The 19,606-nt window shown below is 42.6% G+C and overlaps 1 protein-coding gene across 3 annotated transcripts in view; it reads left to right on the top strand.

The window, feature by feature from the left end:
• Nucleotides 1–19,606, top strand: part of rad17 (RAD17 checkpoint clamp loader component) — a 40,155-nt gene that overhangs the window by 4,962 nt on the left and 15,587 nt on the right. For all 3 annotated transcript variants that reach the window (XM_062417390.1, XM_062417389.1, XM_062417391.1), the window contains exons 4-13: nucleotides 3,654–3,728; nucleotides 4,123–4,261; nucleotides 4,548–4,684; nucleotides 5,132–5,184; nucleotides 5,552–5,677; nucleotides 5,972–6,041; nucleotides 6,129–6,240; nucleotides 9,772–9,969; nucleotides 16,050–16,153; nucleotides 16,239–16,385. In XM_062417390.1, coding sequence (XP_062273374.1) covers nucleotides 3,654–3,728; nucleotides 4,123–4,261; nucleotides 4,548–4,684; nucleotides 5,132–5,184; nucleotides 5,552–5,677; nucleotides 5,972–6,041; nucleotides 6,129–6,240; nucleotides 9,772–9,969; nucleotides 16,050–16,153; nucleotides 16,239–16,385 — 1,161 coding nt within the window. The remainder of the gene's footprint in view (nucleotides 1–3,653; nucleotides 3,729–4,122; nucleotides 4,262–4,547; nucleotides 4,685–5,131; nucleotides 5,185–5,551; nucleotides 5,678–5,971; nucleotides 6,042–6,128; nucleotides 6,241–9,771; nucleotides 9,970–16,049; nucleotides 16,154–16,238; nucleotides 16,386–19,606) is intronic.

Here is a 19,606-nt window from a genome sequence, read left to right as displayed (position 1 = left end):
AGTAGTCAGAATAATCATTGTTTGTGTGAACACAAGCTTGGGGGGACGTATATAAAAGCCTAATCCATGATATGAAGGTATTACCAAAGCCAAAATGTTTTAACACAGAGAACAGATAGGACCATTCTACACGATCAAATGCCTCTCTGCATCCATGGAAATAACCACCTCAGGGGTGTTGGTGCATAAACAATATCAAATAACATTCGAACATTATGAAAAGAATGTCTGTCTTTAACAAACCCTGTTTGGTCAGTACCTATAATAGTTGGTAGTACAGTCTCTAGACGCCTAGTCAACATTTTGGCCAAGAGCTTAACATTTGCACATAGCAGAGAGATTGGGCGGTAGTTACCACAAGAAAGTGGGTCTTTGTCCTTTTTTAAAAGGAGAGAAATGGTGGCCTGTCTTAACGTGGGGGGAAGATTGTTACATGTTAAGTAAAATTGGAGCTAATTGATCTGAGAATGTCTTATAAAATTCTGCCGGAAGACCATCAGGGCCTGGGCATTTACCGCTCTGCATCAAAACATTACTAAGTTCACCAATTGAAAAGGCTTCATCCAGACTAGATGATGTTGCACTGTCAATGGAGGGAATCTCCAAAGAGTTAAAAAAAAATGTCATACTGTTTCTCATCAGCCACGCATTCAGAGGTGTATAATTTGGCGTAGAAGTCTCTGAAATGGTTGTTAATTACCTGTGGATCAATAGTTGTCCGATCAGTAGTACTGATCTGAGTTATATGCTGTGATGAAAGATTCTTGTCGGATTTGGTGTGCAAGCAGTTTACTAGGTTTATCCCCAAACTCATAATATTTATGACGTGATTTTAACAGTGACTCTGCAGCTTCATTTGAAGCCAGGAGATCATATTCCGCCTTTTTCATGAGTAATTCTTTGGAAAGATCTGCCGTGGGTGAGTCCACACATTTAGACTGAAGTTCTAATATATCTCTAGCCAAGGCTAGCACTTATCTCCGAGCTGATCCGTTTCTGATAAGCTGAGTAAGATATTACCTCTCCTCTCAGGTAAGCTTTGCATGCCTCCCGGATGGCTGCTGCCGATGTATCTTGGTTTACATTGGTAGAGATATAAAGCTCAATGCGGTTCTTAATAGTCAAGACAAAGTTTGGGTCAGAAAGCAATAAAAAATTAAAGCGCATGGGGGAGCGTGTCATAGATCTACCAGGAAGACAGATGTCGACAACCACTGTTGCATGGTCAGATATCACAATGGGATTGTAGGAGCATGAACTGACAGATGGTAGGAGTTTGCTATCAATGAGAAAGTAATCAATACGGGAAAATGTGCCATGGACAGGAGAAAAAAAAATAAAACTGTTTAGTACTAGGGTTGAGGAAGAAGAGAGAAAAAAAAAGTTTAAAAAAAAAATATTGTTGTCCCAGTTTGGGCCATACACATTTGCAAAAATCAGGCTATTACCTCCCATTTTGCCTGTGATGATGAAAAAGCGCCCATTTGTGTCAGACACCACTTTGGTCACAGATAATGGCACTGATTTGTGAATAAGAATTGCAACCCCCCCGGGCTTTACTTGAAAAAGAGGATTGAAAGAGTTTGCCCACCCACCCCCTCCGGAGTTTAAGGTGATCCGAAGGCAGAAGATGAGTCTCCTGTAAGAAGGCTATTTTAGTGTTTAAATGTGTAAGATAGTTAAACACTTTGTTGCGTTTGACAGGGGAGTTCATACCCTTAACATTCCAACTAACAAATCTTAAAGCACCACCAGGTGTACGCAGGGTATTTGTGTTCGCCATCATGTGATAGGGTAATTTTGAGGGTGTGTGCCAATAACAATCACTGATTCGTCTACCAAAGACAACGCCACCTTCTCCCATCCCAGCCCCAGGGATGAGAGGTAAAGCACTTGACTAAGTTGAGCACATAAAGTTATAAGAGCAGCATGCACGTAAGAGAAAAAAAAATACACATAAAACACATAGAAACGAACTGAGAGTACATTAACCCGAGGCCCAACCCCATCCCCCCTCCCCATAATTCCAGCTACTGCATTGACACGCAGCAACATGGAGCACTCTGATTCACTGATCAGCATATTTCCCACACTTCCTAACGTCAACACGCTGCTCCCACAGTAATTGAAGCATAAAAAAACTCACGTATCTGATTATGCTAATGTAACAAAAAAAAAAAAACGTTGCAACAGGCATAAACGGGCTCACATTTAGCAATTGGTGGAAAACTAACCAGGGACGTTTTCCGCGGAGGAAAAAAGATTGGCAGAGTTTATAGTCTGTCCGAAGCACCTGCCTCTAATCTGGCTGCGGACATGTTGCTGGCTGCTGAAATGTGAACTGACACATACTGATCGCTCTTTTAGAGTTGTGGTTTAGTTTTTGTGGAAAAAAGCTGGTCAGGATCTTCATTGACTTTTTTTGAGGCCGTTTGCCATGGTGCCGCTTGCATTTTATTTGGAGGGGTGTGTGCTTGGGCAGAGACAGACGTGACAGGGGAATTTAAAAATAAACACGCATCTTTAAGATGATGATCAATGTCTGATTGATGTTTTCATTTTGCATCAATTTTATTGGCTTGTTGATAATTTAATCAATGTATCGATGTAGATGTATCTTAACATCCCTAGTACCTGGGCTCGTCCATAACACAGGACAGAAGAATTGATTAATAACCCAGTAAATTGTAATGGAAACTCACTGTAGGAGCATCAACTGGCCATGAGCCAGCTGCTTTGCACTTGACGCAATTTTTGACAAGCATGCTTTGTGGTACGATTAATGGAGTACTGTCCTAGGCAGCAGTCCCATCTGGGATCCCAGTTGCCTGAGGGTAGAAGCTCCTCTTAAGCCTCTCAGCACTGGTACCTCCTCAACTGCAGCAGGGAGAAAGGGCCACCATCCAGGCAGCTAGGATCCCCAGAAGATCCATGTGGCCAGGACCGCAGTCAGCGTTTAATCTCTCCACGTTTACCCTGGTGTTTCCATTAATGTTGAGATGGATGTAGAGATGGTTTTACTTGTCCATGTGGTTGGGATCACAGCTGGTGTTTATACTCTCGACCTTTTCTTTGTTTAGAATGTTTACTCAAATTTAAACATTCTAAACAACAAAGAAAAGGTGGAAAAGGATAAACACCAAATCCAGGTAGCAGAGTCAGCAGGAGGGTAAGCTAACCATTTACCTAGTGAGTGACTCATAGCTATATGCTATCATGGTCCAACAATGTCCATTATTCAAAAAAAGTTCATAGAAGGCACAAATTTAGAGGAGCTGACTGAAAGGTGACTGTATAGGCCCGCGCATGCCTGAGTGTATAGAGAGGCTCCAGCATGTTCTGAAATTATTCTGATTACCAGCAAAGATCCTTTTAATTTGAATTGTGCAGATGATATTCACACACACACACACACACGACCCCAGCAGCAGTGACCAGACATTGAATCACCTCATGTATTTTTAGAGTTGTGATAAAGGTTCAAAACAATAGTGTCTTGTCCCTAGTAATTGTAACTCTGTGTGTGTGTGTGTGTGTGTGTGTGTGTGTGTGTGTGTGTGTGTGTGTGTGTGTGTGTGTGTGTGTGTGTGTGTGTGTGTGTGTGTGTGTGTGTGTGTGTGTGTGTGTGTGTGTGTGTGTGTGTGTGTGTGTAGGCTGAGCTAGCTGTCCACAAGAAGAAAATAGAAGAAGTGGAGAACTGGATAAAGGTTCACACAAACACATTTAAGGTATGAACTTAATTTTTAATTTAAATAAAATTAATAATTGCAGTAACTGAACACTGACACCCAGTCTGCTACCATTTGTGTGACTTTTTATTTAGACATGTGACTAACAACACAACCATTTAGACCATTAGATTTGCTGTTATGTCATTTGACCAAGAGACATTAAGAGCTGATCTGATTGTAGCCTGGCCTATTTCAAGATTCAAGATTCCTTTTATTGTCATTCAGCACAACATCACAGATGCAAAGTAGAACACAATTTTGAGTATGGCTCTGTTAAAAACACAAATAAAATAAATTGAAATAGATGTGTATTGATAAAATGTTGATTAGATTGTGGAGGTCTTCAGTGAAGCTTTGGTTTCAGGTTTATCCTGCCTGTTGTCATTCATAGGGTGGTATCTTACTGCTGACCGGACCATCAGGCTGTGGAAAGACTGCTACAGTCCAGGTTTTGTGTCAAGAGCTGGGCCTGAGGGTTCAGGAGTGGACCAACCCCACCAGCCTAGAGCCTTACACCAGCAGTCAGCATGGTAAGGAGAAGCCCTTAGTATACTTTCAGCCTCAAACACAGCATCATTGTTAATCAATTCTGCTTATCAATCCTATTAGTTGTATGTTGCTTTAATAAACATTGATGAGTTTCAAAAATTGTTGAGACTGTCAGGGCCCGAGAGGACTTGTAAATGAGGTTGTAGTATTTGGTGATAACAGTTATCTCAGATACCCATACTACTATCCCAAGTCAGTGTCCAAGCTTTTGCAGTCCACCCAGTTTCAAGCTCTGACTTGTGACCCTAATTTTCTGTTATATGTCAGAGTGGAGGATGCCCGGCTTGTCCTGTACTTCCCAGTTAGACCAGTTCCAGGAGTTCCTCCTCAGGGCCAACAAGTACAACTGTCTGAAAATGGTGGATGATGGTGACGTTACAGACATCAAGCTCATACTCATTGAGGTATGTACTACACTTTGAATTTAAATCCAGTATTAACCCCAACATAAACCCAGTTCATTTAACTGGCACAATACAGCGATAGTAAAACAGTGCCAGGTAAAAAAAAGTAGTAATATAAGTGCATAACAGATTTTAGTTACTATACTAAAACTGCATTTTTTTTAAATGTATATAACTTTAAAAATGGAATTTAAATCATGAATTTAACTATAGTTATCTATTTGTTCTTAAACCTTCCTGTTTAAGATAAGATACACTGTTCCTGACATACATGTACTTATCATACATATAATTGCAAAAGAGAAATAAGGAAATGGCTCAGAATTGTCTAACTGAAACTCAACCAACAACTTTATAGGCTTAGATACCGGTCAAGGCAGACCGCTGTCAGACTACATTTAATGTCAAAGTGATACATTGGTCTGAACCTGCTTTGTTCCTCCTCAGGATTTCCCAAACCAGTTCTACCGGCAGCCGGGCAGCCTGCATGATATCCTTAGGTGAGGCCTGACTGGGTTTGACCCTACATTTCTTTTCATGCTTCCACACCGGATACAAGGAAAAGTTGCTACGACAACACACCGCTTTGAAGCCACAATTTAAAAGTAATGACAGAAGCATTGTGACCAGTGTCTGCACTCCTGTTTTAACTTTGAGTTTAGTGTTTCTAATTTTTAAAGTGAAAGGAGAGATATGGGGTTTTCTTGTTTGTGTTAGGCCTTCCTAAGCATCAGGACTTTGTGGGGCTGATGAAAGGCTTTCTACAAGACAGAAAGGTCCACTGATTGTGTTTGGTACCATACATGAAGTTAATCTCTACATTTCCATGCTAATATAACTGACTGTGTCATGATGTGTGTCTTCCAGGCGCTTTGCAAAGACCAATCGATGTCCCCTGGTGTTCATAGTATCAGACAGTCTGAGTGGAGACAGGAGTTCACGCTTTCTTTTTCCCAGAGAGATCCTGGAGGAGCTGGACATCAACAGCATCAGGTTCAAATAATCCACAAAATTAAATATTTCTATAAAACAGAAACTCTGAGCAGCAAAATGACTGTTGTACTGTACTCAGTCTCTCATCTCTTAATGTTTTGGCCCTAATGTGTTTTTGTTGATATGATTTGTGCCCCTGATTACCATTATTTGGGAATTTACTGTAATCAAATATGGATTAACAGGAAGTAGAATAAATCAGTTCCTTGTCTTTTTCTCTAGATCCACTAAAAGATTCCATTCAGGGACAACTGCATAGTTTTGAATATTGTGTTCTGTGTTCTGTGTTTCAAGTTTTAATCCAGTGGCTCCAACCACAATGATGAAGGTCCTGACTCGCATTTCAACCCTGGAGGCAGGAAAGGTGAGAGCAAGCCTTACAGTTGATTTCACATTTTGGTATGAATTTTAGGTGTTTTTCTACAATATATTTCCCCATAATTCTAAGCAGAGCTGTGGGAGGATGTGTGTGGCAGACCAAGCAGTACTAGAGATGCTGTGTTCAGGAAGCTCAGGAGATATTCGCAGTGCCATCAACAGCCTGCAGTTTTCCTCCCTTCCAGGTCAGGAGTAAATCCACACACCACACTGCAACACACAGAGTGTACACATGCATACCATGAAATATGTTATATAATTTGATTTTAAACACCCCATTGCTTTTCCTTAGGCAAAATTCTAGAATGCGCTTCAACTAGTAGCAGCAAAGTCTGGTAGCGCTGTAATTTTACTCAATTTAACTGAATTTATATTTATTTTTATCATATTTTTTGTCATATTTTTGTCAACAAACTGTGGATACTTCTGATGGATACTTCTGTGGAGAGAAGAGTTTATTCAAGAGAAGAGCTTTTTTCATTGAAACGCAGTCTGAAGGACACCACCCTATTCCAGCTGAGTTGAAGAGGTGTTTTCGTGGTTGTCGTGCTGGTGAAAAAGTGAAGGCTTGGAAATGGAGATATAAGCCCTTTCTGCCATCAGTCATCATGGGATATGTCAACTCTCTGCCCAACAAGAGTGATGAACTGGAGATATTGATGAAGACTCAGAAAGTATAATGAGTGTAGTCTCATGTGTTTTACGGAAACGTGGTTGAATCAAAAGATCTCAGAATCCAATGTGGATCTACCTGGCTTCACTCTCATACGATCGGACAGAGATGCTAAAGCTAGTGGCAACAAAAAAGATGGGGGCTTGGCTTTATTTGTGAACCAGAGATGGTGCAATCCTGCGCATGTTACTGTCAAGGAGAAGATGTGCTGTCCAGATATTGAATTATTGGCAGTAAGTATGAGACCATATTATGTACCAAGAGAATTCAGTCATATCATAACAATACTTGTGTACATCTCACCCAAGGCAACTGCTGGAGTTCCATGTGAAGTTCTCCATGACCTTGTTGCTAAGATACAGACTAAACATCCTGAGGCACTTTAGATAATATCAGGAGACTTCAATCATGTTTCCCTCTCCTCCCACCTGACTGGATTTACACAGTTTGTTAATTGTCCCAACAGAGAAAATAAAACCCTTGATCTGCTGTATGCCAATGTCAAAGAAGCTTACAGAGCCACTGCCTTACCACCACTTGGCAGGTCAGATCACAACTTGGTTCTTCTGGAGACTTGTTACAAACCCTGTGTGTGGAGGCAGCCTGCAACTAAACTCACAGTCAGGAAATGGACACCAGAGGATACTGAGGCTCTAAAGGACTGCTTTGAATGTACAGACTGGAATGTGTTGCTGGAAACAGAGGAGAACAGTATGGACATTGACAGACAGGTTGACTGCTTTACTTATTACATCAACTTCTGTAGAGACACAGTCATACCTACAAGGACTGTACGCTGTTTCCATAATAACAAACCTTGGATTACTAGTGATATAAAGGCAATCCTCAATGAGAAGAAGGCAGCTTTTAGAGATGGTGACAAAGCACGGCTCAAACATTACAATATGAGTTGAAGAAGAGACTACAGATGGCAAAGGTGGACTACAAAAAGAAATTGGAGAGGAATCTACAGCACAGCAACATCTGTGAAATGTGGAGAGGAATCAACACCATCTCTGGTTACAACAACAAGCAAAGACAGCCAGTGGTAGGTGATGTAGAAAGAGTTGATGAACTCAACCAGTTCTTCAACAGATTCAATACAGCGGCCTCACCCAATTCCAATGCTGCTTCTCCTCCTCCACCTCCTCCTCTTCAACATGTGTACATCTCCAATGCAGCATCCATCCCCCCTCTTACACCTGAGCCTCCACCCTTGTTTGTCACAGAGACGGTGAGGTTGGAGCTGGGAAGACTTTGCTCTGAGAAGGCTGCTGGCCCAGATGGTGTGTGTCCAAGGCTGTTCAAAGATACCCCTTTTCCACCAAAGAAGTTCCAGTGCTGGTTCTGGGCCAGTGCTTAATTTGGAAACGGTTTTCCTGTTTCGACAGACAAAGAACCGGCTCTCTGCCAAAAAAACGGTTCCAGAGTGGCACCAGTTCTTTGCTGGACTAGAAGAAAGAACTGCTTACGTTAGGGGGCAGGGGGCGGGGTTATTGAGACCAACCACAGCAAACAACACTGCATAGTGGTGAATAAATAAGGAGTGAATTATCCCTTGAACATTTGACTGATGGTGAAAATCGTACACATTTGCGTTGTGAGTTAACTGTGCTCTGCCGGCTAACGTTAGCTTACAACAAAGGCTAACATAACTATCTCAGCAGCACAAATACGTTGTATCTGCCGTGTTTGGATGTCAATGAAGCCTCATAGAGCCAGGAGCAACAGCTGTACAAATGCATAGTCTGCCATCGTTGTTGCTTCTTCTTCTTTGTATTATTGTTTCTTCGAAGTCGGCGCCAGTCTTTATGGGAAAGCAGCGACGTAACTGACGTATACGGTGACGTATTGAAGTGGCTCCCCAACCACCTTGAGCCGTGGGAAAGCAAATTGTTTCTCAGCTGGTTCACAGTTGAACCGACTGAACCAGCACTAGCACTAGCACTAGAACTGCTTTGGTGGAAAAGGGGTAAGACTGTACTGCCCAACTGTGTCAACCTCCACACAAGATCTTCAACCTCAGTCTACAGTTGGGGCGAGAGCCGGTACCAAAAATACAATGTCCAGCGGAACTTAATGACTACAGACCAGTAGCCCTCACTTCTCACATCATGAAGACCTTGGAGTGGCTGATTCTACGCCTACAAAGAGTTGAGGTCAAAGACAAATTCGACCTCGAGAATCATGTTCTTTGATTTTTCAAGCGCATTCAACACCATCCAACCCAACATACTCAAAAACCAGCTTACATAGATGGGAGTGGATCCTTCCTTTATCTCCTGGATCACAGATTACCTGACAGGTAGGCCACAGTATGTCAGGCTGGGGAACTTTGTTTCTGGGACATTAAGAAGCAGCACAGGGGCTCCACAAGGGACTGTCCTGGCTCCATTCCTGTTCACACTGTACACAGCGGACTGCAAATACAACTCTGAGTCCTGCCACATCCAGAAATACTCGGACGACACTGCTATTGTGGCGTGTATCAGGAATGGACAGGAATCTGAATATAGGGATCTGATAAAAGCCTTCAGTGACTGGAGTCACAAGAACTATCTCCTACTGAACACCTCAAAGACTAAGGAAAGGATAATAGATTTCCGCAGGTTCAAGCCCCCTCTTCTGCCAGTGAATACTTGTGGGGTGGACATCGAGGTGGTGCCAAGTTATAAGTATCTAGGTATATAATAAGTTGGACTGGTCCCTAAACATAGACGCTCTATACAAAAAGGGGGTACACTGGAGGAGGTGGTGGAGAGATGCACTGTGAAGATGTTCGAGGCCATCTTGAAATACCTGGATCATCCGCTACACAATACCTTTATGGACCAAAAAAACAGCGGTGGAAGGCTCCACTCTCTCCGTTGCAGGACGGCGAGATCTAAAAGATCCTTCACTCCTACATCCATCAGGCTGTCTAATTCTTCAATAATTTACAGACGAGCTTACAGACTAATTGAACTTCCCCTAGGGGATAAATAAAGTAATTTTGAATTTAAATGTTTTTGAATACCAACTGACTTCTCTTATAACTTTCTAGACATACCATTGGAAAAGCAGTGGTGGAAGGTAATGAAGGACAGACCTGTGGCTTCACTTGGCAGAGATGTTTCCAGGACAAACCAGAGAAAGAATAAGGCCAAGCAAGCAAAGGAGCAGGAAGAAGGGCAGGCTATAGGAGGGAAAGATGCTTCTCTGTTCCTGTTCAGAGCATTGGGAAAGATCCTGCACAGCAAACGTGAGTCATATCACCTGGTTTCATCTGTTTTGTTCCTTGTAGCATTTCTTCAGATGTTTCATCTTTCTCCTAGACTAACCCATAACACACGGACACAAACACAACACAAAATTAAAGTTGCAAGGGGGCGCTACTGATCTGTTGTGCTACGCCCAGGGTCAGATGTGGTATCAAATTAAAGCGCTCCTTAGTGTGAACCTATATGGGCAAGTTGGTGATTCTGTGAAGATCGGAAAGTCCTCTAAACAATGTCGGAAAAACAGCAAATTGACGCAGGAAATACATGATAACCGACTTCCTGTTGGAGCGAAAAATTCCAAAAAATTAATTTGGGGGTTTACCAATGAAAGCTATGAGTCCTGTACATTTCACGAATATCAGACAAAGTTTTTGGTCACATGACCTGCTGTTAGGGGTGCTATGGAGACCCCTTGCCACACCCACGCCCAATGATGTTGAAATTGAAACGGCTTCACCAGATGTGACATTTCACGCGCTGCATGTATAAACATCCGACAAAGTATGGAGGAGTTATAAGGAGTTGTTTGTTTATATTAACAAACGACTGCCACGCCCACCTGGTATAACGCAGGCGAATTGATCAGAACTAGTTACAATTTGTTGTCTGACCACATCAGAAATCTGAATGTTTATAGTTGTTCCAAACAACAACAATGGAAGGCAGAGTTAAAAGCCAGTTCTCATAGTTGGGGGGAGACATGATATTGTTTAAATATGGTGGTTGGTAAATGGACTGTACTTACATAGTGTTTTTCTAATCTTTTTGACCACTCAAAGTGCCTTTTATACTACATGTCACATTCACCCATTCACACAGTGATTGCAGGGACCTCAAGACCAACTTCTTCTCTACTCCCTTTAATAACGTATGTGAGGCTTTTTCCTCCAAATATAACCACATTTTTAACATGAGTAGCCATGATTTGGATAACCAATAAAAACAGAAATGGAGATACTGGACAGCCCTGTCTAATACCACAATGAATGTTAAATCTTTCTATCTATCATACAATAACTTAACAGAGCTACAACAACCATTATATAGTGTTTGAATTGCACTTTGAAAGTATTTTGAATGGTTTTAAAAAATAAACTCATGCTCTGTGGTGTCAAAGGCCTTGTAGAAGTCAATGAACAAGATAAAACTATTATCTGGTATTAGGTAATTTCAATCTATCATGTCCAGTATCAAGCAAATGTTATTACTTATATGTATTTTCTTTTTAAGCCTGTTTGCTCTTCATCAATCACTTGAACTAGTCCTTGTTTTATTCTTCTGGCAAAAATGAAGGCAAATAATTTGGCATCATTATTAAGTAAGCTAATTGGTCTCCAATTTTCTATTTTGAGTCTATCTTTGTTTGGTTTAGGGATTCATGTGTTGCTTTAATGTAGTAGGAAGCTCCCTTTTGTTAATAGATTCTTTAAACATGGCTAGTAAGAAAGGTGCAAGTTTTGAATAGAAGGTGTTATACAATTCTCCTGTCAATCCCTCATTTCCTGGGGATTTGTTTTCTTTAAGATATGTAATGCACTCAACCATTTCAGCCAGAGATATTTCCTTTTCACAAAGATCTCTAAACGTGTCTGTAATTTTATTTGGATTTATTATAATGTTTTCTAGAAAGGATTCAGTTTGAGAGGTTGCAGGATTTGAGGAATATAACTGTCGATTAAAATTGAGAAACATTGGAGCGCAGGTGGTTGAGTGGTTAGAGCGCATGCCACGTACGCAGTGGACCCCGGTTCGAATCCCGGCCGGTGGACCTTTACTGCATGTCACACCCCCCTTCTCTCTCCCATGTTTCCTGTCTGGCAACTATCAAATAAAGGTGTCTATGCCCGAAAAAAAATCTAAAAAAAATAAAATAAAATAAAATTGAGAAACATTATTATTTTAGGGTCATTTGTTTCTGTTCCATTTTTTCTAAACCACATTTTTTTTTTGTATTTTTCTCAACTTTTTAAATCCATTTATGTCTTGATATAATAAAGGCAGATTTTGTATACACCTGCCATTAACAGAAAAGATAGAAAGAGATTTTGAACAAATGGAAGAAAAAGAAGAACAAATGTATATGGATTAAGGTTAACTTTTACCTTGGTATTAACAACTGTACAACATATTCAATACATTTCTTGTCACTTTTGAACTTGAAATGTTTGAGGTTTGAACAAACTCTTTAACAGAAAGAACAAAATGTTAGTTATAAAACTTTATCATAACAATGATAATATTACATTTATTCATCTCTATAAACAACCTGAGGTTGAATTGGCTTCATTGTTCAGTTCTCTCCACGATGAATTTCTTTACCATCAATGAATGGCGTGGCTCCACTAAAGTAGGCACTTCTGCCCTCCTTTCTTGCCTTCATCACCACCGGCCTCAAGCAGCTCCTTGCTTCTCTGTCACTGGCAGTGAGATCCTCCTTGAAGCTGTATCCGTGACTTTTCAGAAAGTCCCTTTTCTTGGCATGCTTCCATGTAAGATCCCTTGCTGACCTCGACACAAATGATGATTGGACATGGTTTCTCATCTGAAATCACTGCTTTGTAGATTTCTTGGACTTTGGTTTTCTGTAGGATTCTGTGCCACACCATATAGACGTGGACACAATCTTCAGCTGTATCGCTCTTGCTCATTGACACTTCTAAATCTGCCACCTTTTTCATCAGATCCATATATTTCGCATCTCTGTCCATTCACAGACATGTTATGGTGTTAAAAAAAGATGCTGATGCACTGAAGATTAAAAATATGGAGCTGATGAAAAAGGTGGAAGTAAGAGCATCACTCATAATCTCAATTTGTCTTGTGTTTTCCTGACCTGAAGAAGTGTTTTTTTATGTTTAGGTTGGATTCACAGTCCCCTCCAGATACAGCCATAAATGCATAGGAGTGAATGTCACTAATTGTTCTTTTATCTTTAGAGGGATCCATTTCAATGTGTTCGACAATATCAAGTAACTTTTGGGTGTGCATCTTAGCTAGCTGTATGCAGGCAGACTTACGTTAGCAGTTGAAAACTTGATCCCCCGGTCAGAGACAATTTGTTACCAATACAGCATGTATATTAGTCTGTCAGGATAAGATAGAATAGTCTTTTACGGTACAGATTGTTGTTTGCTTGACTTTTGCAAGAATTCCTTTTGCTGCTCCTCCGCTGTAGAAAACACACCTCCTCACAGCACCATCCTGGCGAGGACCCTGGTTTAATTTAAACTGGGTTGGGGGGGAAAAAAACAATAGGCACTCTGCCACATGTGCTAGAACAGAACAGGTACTCCTTACGGTCTGCTGAATGCAAATTGTTTTGGCACACTGCATCTGCGAGAATCTTGACAAAAATCACCTAAGAAAGCTGACAAAACTGAGCGTGCAAATAGGAAGATTCAAATGCAAACCCTGTGGCGCAGTTTTGCAGATCAGAAGTTACAATTACAAACTTTGAGATGAGCTTTCACAAGTTGTGAATTACAGTTGCAAAGTGCAATTACAAGTGCAAATCATAGTCTGCTCTTCTTTGGATATTGGCACTATTCTATCTTCATAGTCAAAGGACTAGGAAAATTGCTACAGAAGTATAGTCCATTTAACATAATTTTAGCTAGAAAGGGTTACGGAGATTTTGAAATGATGTCTGTTGCTTACTGGGTAGCCACACCAGTCATATAAAACTGCACGTTCCATTTGTGGGTTGTAGTAGCTAACAGAGCAATATAGAGAGAGATAGGAAGAGGTGTGTGTGGATATCAGTGCGCAAAAACGTTTACATTTCCAAACAATGTGGCTGAGGTCTAAAGCATTCATCTGTCTTTTTCTCCTACTCCTGATCTAGCCACAGGTTAGGGAGGTGTATGTGGAGCCAACCATCCTCTGTTGCTCTGTTTCTCTCTGCAGCTCCACATCAATCAATCAATCAATCAATATTTATTTACATAGCGCCAAATCACAACAAATGTATTCTCAAGGCACTTTACACATAGAGCAGGTCTAGACCATACTCTTTAGTGTATTGAAAGAGACCCAAAATTCCCACATGAGCAGCACTTGTCGACAGCGGCAAGGAAAAACTCCCTTTTAACAGGAAGAAACCTCAGGCAGTCTGTGTTTGAGTGTTGTCTACATTGTCCAACCACAAAATCAAATTAAGTTGATCCATATTTATGCACTGATTCTTAGAACCACTAGAAGCACAATTTCCAGTATGTGATATACCATGAAGTCAGTTTATGTCAGTCGTCACTACCGATTGACCTACTAAAAGACCTATCAGCACCAAAAATCTGGTCAGTGAAGAGGAGGACTGCTGCCTTGTGGCTAGGCATGGGCCGGTTACCGGTTTCAAGGTATACCACGGTATGAAAAAGTCACGGTTTCAAAACCACTAAAATTTTAGTTTTTTGTTTTTTTTTTGTTTTTAAATACAGACATTTCAAAATAACACATTTTAGAGCTGTAATCATAATACTGTGAAACCATGATATTTTGCCTAAGGTAATCATACCGTCAGAATCTCATACCGGCCTAGCCTACTTGTGGCTTTGGTTGACAAAAAAAAGTCCAAGTCAGCTTTATTGTCAATTCAATCACATGTACCAGACATACAAAGGAATCGAGAAGACGTTTCTCACTATCCCACAGTGAAAACAGATAAAGTGCACAGGCACAACAGATAAGACATGGACATTTCCTAATACTAAAAAGTAAAAATTGAAGTGCAAAAAAAGATAAACAATAAGATATAAAATAAAAACTACTATATATATGTGTGTGTGTAGGAAGTAGCTGCATAAATTCCTGTATAGGTACAGTTAACAGTGCAAAAAAAAGAACAGTCAGTGAATAGCAGCAATTTCAGTCTGTATGGTATGTAAGTGATAGTAATAATAGTAGTGCGGGGGGGGGGTTCAGTTTTCTGACGGCCTGGTGGGTGTGGCTGAGGGGAGAGAATTTAGCTTCCTGACAGCTTGGTGGATGAAGCTGTTTGTAAGTCTGGTGGTGTAGGCACGGAGGCTCCTATACCGCAGGAGGCTGAACAGACTGTGTGCGGGGTGGCTGGCGTCGCTCACAATCGAGGTAGCTTTGCGAGTGAGGTGTGTGATGTATGTGTCTTGCAAGGAAGGGAGTGGGGCACCAGTGATCTTACCAGCTGTATTCACTATGCGTTGCAGTGCTTTCCTGCTCTATTCCGCCCCACACAGTGATGCAGTTTGTCAGGATGCTTTCAATGGTGCCTCGGTAGAATGTGCACATGATGGGTGGGGGAGCTTTTGCTTGCTTCAGTTTGCTGAGGAAGTTGAGGCGCCGCTGGGCTTTCTTCGCCAGTGATGCAGTGTTGGTGGTCCAGGAGAGGACCTCACTGATGTGCACCCCCAGGAATTTGGTGTGCTCACTCTCTCCACAGCAGCACCATCGATGGTCAGTGGTGGGTGTTCCGTGTGGTCTTTCAGGAAGTCAACAACAATCTCTTTGGTTTTGCTGACATTCAGCAGGAGGTTGTTGTATTTGCACCGAGTGGTCAGAAGGTTGACTTCCTTCCTGTAGTGGGTCTCGTCATTCTTGGTGATGAGACCCACCAGAGTTGTATCATCCGGAAACTTCACCATGTGATTGGTGCTGTACGTTGGTGTGCAGTCGTGAGTCAGCAGGGTGAAGAGCAGGGGACTGAGCACACAGCCATGGGGGGCCCCTGTGCTGAGTATAATGCTGCTCGAGGTGTTGTTGCAGACTCGTACTGCTTGTGGCCTCTCAATGAGGAAGTCCAGCAGCCAGTTGCAAAGGGAGGTGTTGAGCCCCAGCTGGTCCAGTTTACAGACGAGTTGTTGTGGGATTATGGTGTTTCATGCTGAACTGAAGTCTATGAACAACATTCTTACATATGAGTCTGTTGTGTCCAGGTGGGTGAGGGCTGGGTGGAGAACAGAGCAGATTGCATCCTCGTGGAACGTTTGGCTCGGTATGCAAACTGAAAGGGGTCTAGGGTGGGGAGAAGATGATAAACACATTGTTTCCGCAAAGGCAAATAGTGTTTCTTGTTGTTTGTCATCAACAGGTGAGAATCCTGAAGGTGCTGAAGGAGCTAAAGGTGCCGGTGTGCCTGGTCTACCAACTCACCTCGTTCAACATCACAGAGAAGCATTACTGGTACACCCTGAGGTACAAATGCTTTAACTTCCGCAGGTAACAGGGCACATGCACATGCAACTTCCTTAAACTTATCTCTCTGTGTCTCTTCGTCCAGTTGGTTGTTGAACGGTCACACATGTCTGGAGAGACCTTCAATCTGTACCTCCACCAGAATTACCTGGACTTCTTCTCTGAGGTGGAGGATGTGGACCGAGCCAGCGAGTATCTGTCTGATGCTGACCTCCTTACTGCTGACTGGATGGTGAGGCTTCCCCAAGACATTAAGAACTAATACACTGAGACTATGAATATGTCGCCATTAAGCTGTCTTAATTATAAAATGCTGTTTTCATGTGAAAACGACTTTCATCCACACTTATGTTTATCTTCTAGTGTCGTATTTGCAAAGATATCTGTCCACAGTGAAACACTTTAACAACAGAACAACACAACAAAATTGCACATCACTACCAACATCTAGTAATGAGTACAACCGACAAAAATAAAAATAAACCCAGGCTATGACAGCAGCTGTACTGTAACATCAACTTTTAAAATGAGTGCTCACAGAGAAAGTTAAAGATGTTCGAAAGTTGTCTACTTAACTTTGCTGCCACATTTACCCGGGATTTCCACCGGGTCTGTCAGCGGCACTGAACGGCTGCGCCAAGGTTTTGATCCGTCCTCTGCCTGGCGTCAACTCACACCGGGCGCGTTACGGCAGCGGATCGCTGACTTGCGAGCGTGCAGTATTTGAGTATTTGCGGCAGATCACGCGATAATCCCGACACTATGCGAGACCGCGACATCACGCGATAAACGTTGTGTATGAAGTCAACATCATCACTTTGCTTCTCCGGTGTGAAAGAACTGTTCATCTTGTCATCTCTCCTCAATTTTCTGCTTCTACCATGGGTAAGTTTGCTAGTCAGTTTCTATATTTGTCTGGTTTTATGATTTTTATTGTAGTTTCATTATGTCCTACTTTGTTGTGCTGTATTGACAGTGTAATGACATAGTTAATACTGTTAAAAGTCCAGTTATGAACGACAAGACATGGATCAATGATTTGTGGCTTTTTGTTTTTGTTAAAATACAATAAGTTTCATTCATCATAATTATTTCATGTGTATTGTTCACATACAATGCCTGTTAGCAGATGGAGAACACTGGCATTATTTCTCCTACTTGAAGGACTGCAGAGAAGGGGTAGAGAAGGAGCTGATTTTGGGTGCATCCCCTCAACCAGTAAAGAAGACAACAAGTAGATTTTTACCATCTGGTGGGTGAACTGAGGCTGGACAGCCAACGCCACCATCAGTATTTCCGAATGAGTGCAGAGCAGATGGACAAACTTCTGTCCCTCATCGGCCCTGAAGTGACCAGGCAAAGCACAAACTACAGAGCTGCCATAGAACCTAAGCAGAGACTGGCTGTAGCACTAAGGTAAACCACAAACAAAAAATAATCACAGACCACAAACTAAAGAAACATTTTTTTGAATACTTGTTCAATTAACACTCAAATATAAATTTTTATGTATACACGTAATACATATATAAATTAACTGTTCAACATTTTAAAAGTAGCAAAAGTTTAAAAAAAAATGTTCAAAACTGAAAAACTTTAAAATAGTAACATAATATAATAATAAATGTTCAGTGGTAAAAAAACAGGCAAACAAATAATTTAAAATTTTTCACAACTATTTACAATTTACATCTACTACAGGTTTGTGTAGTAGGGCCCCCCAGCGTTTGGATCTTCCCACTCAGGTTCCAACATTTGTGTAAATGACCCTGTTTGTGGGGGGGGTTAATGGGCAGAAAATGGCTAGTGGGGGGAGGTAACGGTGTTCGAGGAGGAGGAGGACGAGAAGGTTGAAATTGGGTGTGAGATGATTGTCCCAGAGTGGTGGGAGGTAAGGGTGGGTGATGTGGAGGTTGTTGCCAACTTGTTCCCAACTTGTTCCCTTTCAGTCGATTCACTCGGTACAACACATATAGTATGGGATATTGCGCCCCCGCGTGCCCCTGTTGGTGTTAGCCATCGGCTACCCGCGGAGCGCTAATTCCGTTTCGTTGTGTTATTGATCTGGGTTTCGTGTCTCGGTATGAGCACAAGCCCAAACAGGCAAAGGGGAAATCTACTGTTCGCCCCTGTCCTCTGCACGAAAAGGACCAGCACGAAGCCTGTCCTGTCTGTCTGGGAATCCTCCATGCTAAGAGGGCGTTGATTGAGCCAGGGTCTTGTGTGCCTTGTCGCCAGCCACGGAGCTCAACCCTGGAGAGGCGGGTCGCGTTTGTGGAGAAAGTACTGGGTAAGACGGCCGTTTCACGGCAGGACCCCCTCCTCTCTGAGTCGAGAGACCCAGCTTTGTCTGAGTCCGAAGGCGAGGAGCCTTTCTCCCAAGTCCCCCCTGGTGACTGGGCGACCACTTGGAGTATGTTGACGGGTTAGCCGAGTATGAGCCAGACCCCTCCGAGGGCGCTAGCCATCCGCTGCCTCAGCGAGCCGCTTGTCATGATGACGATGATGTGCTGGACATCGGTCTGGACATACATGGCTTGTCGGAGGATGAACAGGACGCCTTGTCGCCAGGTCACTACACTGCCGCGTCGGTTGACCGGGACGACGCATCCTTCCTCTCGCTTTACTGCCATGCGGCCGAGAAGCTGGAGGTTGAGTGGCCCTCCCCTCCGCCGGCTCAGAAATCGTCGCGTTTGCGTGATTTTTCCTCCCACCCGAGCCGACTACTATTAAAAATAGCCTGCCCTTGTTCCCAGATTTTGTCACAGAGCTTACTTCGATGTGGAACAAGCCGCTGTGTACCTGCGTCACGGTGCCCGGCTATTGGCTGCCGCTTCACCCCAAAAGGGCAACGCCAAATGCGAGTTTGGGCTCCCAGCCGGTGAAGCAGCGCACGCCGGGCCAAAACCCACACCACTTGGCTTGGAGCAAGGGTCCGCCACCAGGCCTCCAAAGCGGCTCAGTGCCTAGGAGGAAGAAGCTGCACTCATCCTAGCTCCGGGAGTGGGCAGGGAGTCTCCCAAGCACAACCCCCCCACACACACAAGTGCCCCAGTATTGATACCTACTGTTTATTGTGTGAATGTTCAAAATGTGCAGGCAATAAAAGTTCTGTTTTGTACTCGAAACAATACCGAACAAATAAACCAGGTCAAACTCGTGGTGTCGTTCCCCTCCGGCACACCAGAGGGCGGCAGCTCCTTCCCTACAGTGCTGCAGGTTGTAGGCGACGAGGCAGCTGCAGTACTGAGGGAAGAAATAAACAGCTTGGTGAACAAGAGTGCAATACGAGTTGTTCCCGCTTCGGAGACTAACAAGGGTTGGTACAGCCGCCATTTCGTTGTTCCGAAGAAAGGGGGGGGGGACTTCGCCCTATTTTAGACTTGCGAGTGTTAAACAAGTAGCATTCTGAACCTGTAAGTTTGTAGAAAACACTCAGACAGCTACTGACCG

The sequence above is a fragment of the Scomber scombrus genome, chromosome 4 (genome assembly GCF_963691925.1).
Source record: "Scomber scombrus chromosome 4, fScoSco1.1, whole genome shotgun sequence".
Lineage (NCBI taxonomy): Eukaryota > Metazoa > Chordata > Actinopteri > Scombriformes > Scombridae > Scomber > Scomber scombrus.
Note: the sequence above shows the minus strand (reverse complement) of the source record. Positions and strands in the feature narration are given on the sequence as shown.